Source organism: Dermacentor variabilis, chromosome 7 (assembly GCF_050947875.1).
Source record: "Dermacentor variabilis isolate Ectoservices chromosome 7, ASM5094787v1, whole genome shotgun sequence".
Classification (NCBI taxonomy): domain Eukaryota; kingdom Metazoa; phylum Arthropoda; class Arachnida; order Ixodida; family Ixodidae; genus Dermacentor; species Dermacentor variabilis.
Window position 1 is genome coordinate 157,028,148 of NC_134574.1, and position 3,885 is coordinate 157,032,032.

Below are 3,885 nucleotides of genomic sequence, written 5' to 3' on the forward strand. Positions count from 1 at the left end.
TCATAGAAAGTGAGAGAAATGACAAGAAAGACCGCTGTAACTTTGCGCTTTTTCCTGTCACATTTCTCAGTTCCCATTTAGGTTGTCATGCTGCTAATCAAAGATGCATAATTTGAGCACCGCACAAACTGACAAAGAGAATGGAAAGAGAACAAGCAAAGAGGGAAACGAAGTACCACCTTTAACCATCATCTTTAGAATTCATTTTTCTTATTGTTATATGGAACTACCCGGTTCTTGGCCCATCTACCCGAGTAGGTATGTGGCAGTAACATCTAGGCTCTACATCTTCATCGTCATCAAGATCGTCACCAGGGAGGCGCTGCCTTGGGAGGCGCTTACCAGGCGACAAGCATTCTTTTACATTGTTTTGGGGTTCGTCGCATCCATTTCGGTTGCACTTTTAGAAATCACGTACGTTCCCCAGGAGTTCAAAGAGACGGACCTCCACTGGAGTAGCTACGTGGTCAAAACGCCGGGTTGCAAGATGCCCTTCTACGATGCCTACCACTGGACCATCAAGCACAGCGAGCTTAAGACGACGTTCAATTACGACAACTACTGCGCTTCCGCTGCGCGACCAAACGTGGTGCGCCAGGCTCTCGACGTATTCACCTTGGACGAAAAAGTGCTCGAGGAACATTACAAAGCGTCAGCGAACGAAACCGTCTGCTACTACCAGTCGGTGCTTAGAAATATGACGGCTTCGAACCCGGACGAAGAGCGACCGCTCGGACCCCGAGTGCGCGTCGTCTTCGGCAGGCCTCTGCGACAAGAGTACATCGTGATAACTTGCGAGGCGAACGGTACGCACCTGTTCTCCGAATACTTCCTCGTCCCAGTCGATAAGCGAGACGCCGGCGAAGCGCTTGCGCCGGGGCAGCTGAATGTTCTTATCGTGGGACTGGACGCTACGTCACGGCTCAACTTCAACCGGCGAATGTCCAGGACTCGTCGGTTTCTGGTCTACGAACGCGGCGCCTACGAGTTCCTCATGTACAACAAAGTCGGCCTCAACTCGGTCCCAAACGTGACGCCACTGCTTACGGGCGTGTCGGGCGAAGACGTGACCCGCCAGCTCAATGGCAGTTACTATGGCAGTGTGCCGGCAATCTGGAAGGTGTACACGTCGCTCGCCTACGTGACACTGTATCTCGAAGAAATGCCTAACTGGGCTACCTTCACTGGTAATATATACGGCTTCAAAGAGGCGCCTACCGGTTACTACGCGCATTCCATGATGCTCCAGATGCATCATAATACATCGGACAACATGTTGCGCATGGGTGGCAGGCTGAAGACGAAAGAAGTGCTGAGGTACGTCGGTGACATACTGAAGTTTCACAAGGATCGGAAGCTGTCCGCTTTTGTCTGGCTGGCGGAGATATCGCACGACAGTGTCCAGCAAGCGGCGTTCATGGACGCGCCGATGGAGCAGTTCTTCAGGGACCTCTCGTACGCGGCGTCATGGACACTACAGCCGTGCTCTTTCTCAGCGATCACGGCATGTGCCATGCAACCTTCCGCACGACAGAGATAGGTGGGCACGAAGGCAATGCGCCATTAGGTCTATTCGTCTTCCCTCGCTACTTCCTCAGCGAACGCCCTGAAGTCGCCGTGTTTATGGAGGTCAACCAGCGCCGTCTGGTGACCACGTAGAACTTCTACGCTGCGCTTCTCAGTCTTGCCTCTCTACCAGGATTGAGCGCGCTCCCTTAGTACAAGGGCTTAGGCCTGTTCGGCCCAGTAGCAGCGGAAGGAGGAGGAGGAAAAGCTTTATTTGCTCTAATTGGTTAGAAATTAGCGGTGGCAGATGCGGTCGGCCGTCTTCACGGTCTTCTTCCCCATCTGCGCAGGGTCGACGCCCCTATTCCAGGGCACCACTGAGGGTGGCTACTCGGCGAGCGTGCCTTACTAGTCCATGCTGGACTTTCGGGTCGCTGCTGGAGAGCACCCTCTCCCACTGCTCCGGAAAGGACATGCGAAGGACATGCGGACATTAAGACATGCGAAGACGCCTTTATGCCGCGAACCTTCTGCGCCTGCGCCGGTACGGATAAGAAGCTCGACGACGCGTCTTTAGGCCAGTCCTTCGGGCTCTTCGCCGTCGCTCATTTGAACGCTGTGGCGAATGGGCGCACTTTCCTGGCAAGTGTGCCACGTGGCCTCTGGACAAAGTTGATGAAGCCGCTATTTTCAGAGGCAACATGACGGACAATATGCTGATCCGCGTTTCACTTAAGACACTGCCCGAAACCCATTTCAACGTCTACGGCTGCCTTCCCAAGGCCTCGTCCTTGGAGATGCACATTGACTTTGTCGACCGCGTTGACAGTTACGCGAACAAGACCACTTGCCTGAACAGGAGTTCTTGGCAGAAGGTTTGCAACTGCAAAGACCAGGCGTGATCTCTGGCGTACGACTTAAATATATTTGTAGATGGCGTAGTGTCGCGTGAAGAGAAAACATTCACGAGAAGTGTGACAAAGATGTGCTTTGTTGTCCCACGCGAACTCGTTATTTTGCACTGTTGTTGTTATGCATATCGGTTGGTAGAACTCACGCCTTGTCGAAAAGCGACGCTGACATAAAGACATAACCTTACGATTTCACTACCCTTCGGTTATCTTTCTACCCCAAGGCGCAGTCCACAACCTTTATAGGCACAAAGAGAGCAAGATAGATATTGGTGCGCGCTTGTGAAATATTTAACGGCAAAACAATTTATTTCGTTTTAAATCTTGCGTTATGATTACATGTGTCACCTTCGGCGTATGTTCCATTGACGACAGTCTAGGGGGTTTTAGCAAGTCTACAAGCAAGCACAAGAAACCGAAACCTGCAGGACGGTTATGATTAAGCTAAAGTTTTAAAAAATTCTGGGGTTTGCCGCGCTAAATCTATACGACATGAATACGAGACCCGGCCGTAGTGGATGACTCTGCATTATGTTTTTATAACCTGGGGTTATTGAAAGTGCACGCACTTCACGGCCTACAGGCGTTCTTGCATTTCGCCCACATCGAAATCTTCGAAATGCAGCCGCCACGACCGGGAGCGACCGCTGACTTTCCCTAAATTTGATTCTTCTAGTGGCGATCAGTGGGGGCAACGCAACGTGAAGGGCACTACACCACCACTGCGAGTCGTTGGTGCTTTTGGTGCATGCTAGGACCTGCAGGAGACTTGTAGCTAAGTGTGTGCGTAAATTAGGAATTTCGAATTGAAATCGAATCGTCTTCGCTATCCGATTCGTATTGAATTAGAGCTATTCGAAGTTTTCAAACATTCGTTTCAATCAAACACTGTAAAGAATAACAACAGGGCGTGTAGTCTACAGAGACAAAATCTGACGCGATTGGAGGCACGGTGATATTGGCGCAGGAGAAGAGGCGGTTGGTGTACAGCAGATCTAGTTCCTGAACAAACATATCGAGGGTAAGAGTTGGGGTCGGGCATGTCAAAAGGGGTAGCTGGCCCATGCCGCTGTCCGACTCATCCACGCTGAGGACGTTGTTGAAGAGAGGAACAAGTTCTCGTCGAGAACGAAAAGCACTGTGTTTATTTCAGTATCTACATGAGGAGCAGAGAAAGTCACGTCTCAACAGTCTAGCATAATAACTCTATTGAAGCACCCACGAGGAGCCGAAAAAGTGCGCTTAAATCCCCTCTGTCCTCCCTAGATCCCTAGGCCAGGGAATTCAGCCATCACACCTTCGTCCAGTCGGAGCGTCGAAAGTCATCGAGGGATCCACGTTGAGGGCGAGGATTCGCCCAATCACTCCGGCACCTTTGTTCACTGAATGCAAGAGGAGAAATACCACCAGGGCACGCGAGTCACTGCTCCACAGAAAAGGGGGGAGGGGGGGCTCGTAGAAAGGAGGG

At 51.4% G+C, this 3,885-nt stretch overlaps 1 protein-coding gene across 1 annotated transcript; it reads left to right on the plus strand.

Moving 5' to 3' along the window:
- The first annotated feature begins 220 nt into the window (after nucleotides 1–220).
- LOC142588907 (uncharacterized) lies at nucleotides 221–2,408 on the plus strand. The gene is made up of 3 exons (XM_075700717.1): nucleotides 221–1,325; nucleotides 1,439–1,540; nucleotides 2,179–2,408. The coding sequence occupies exons 1-3, from the start codon at nucleotides 221–223 to the stop codon at nucleotides 2,406–2,408; spliced, it is 1,437 nt and encodes a 478-aa protein (XP_075556832.1).
- Nucleotides 2,409–3,885: the final 1,477 nt, after the last annotated feature.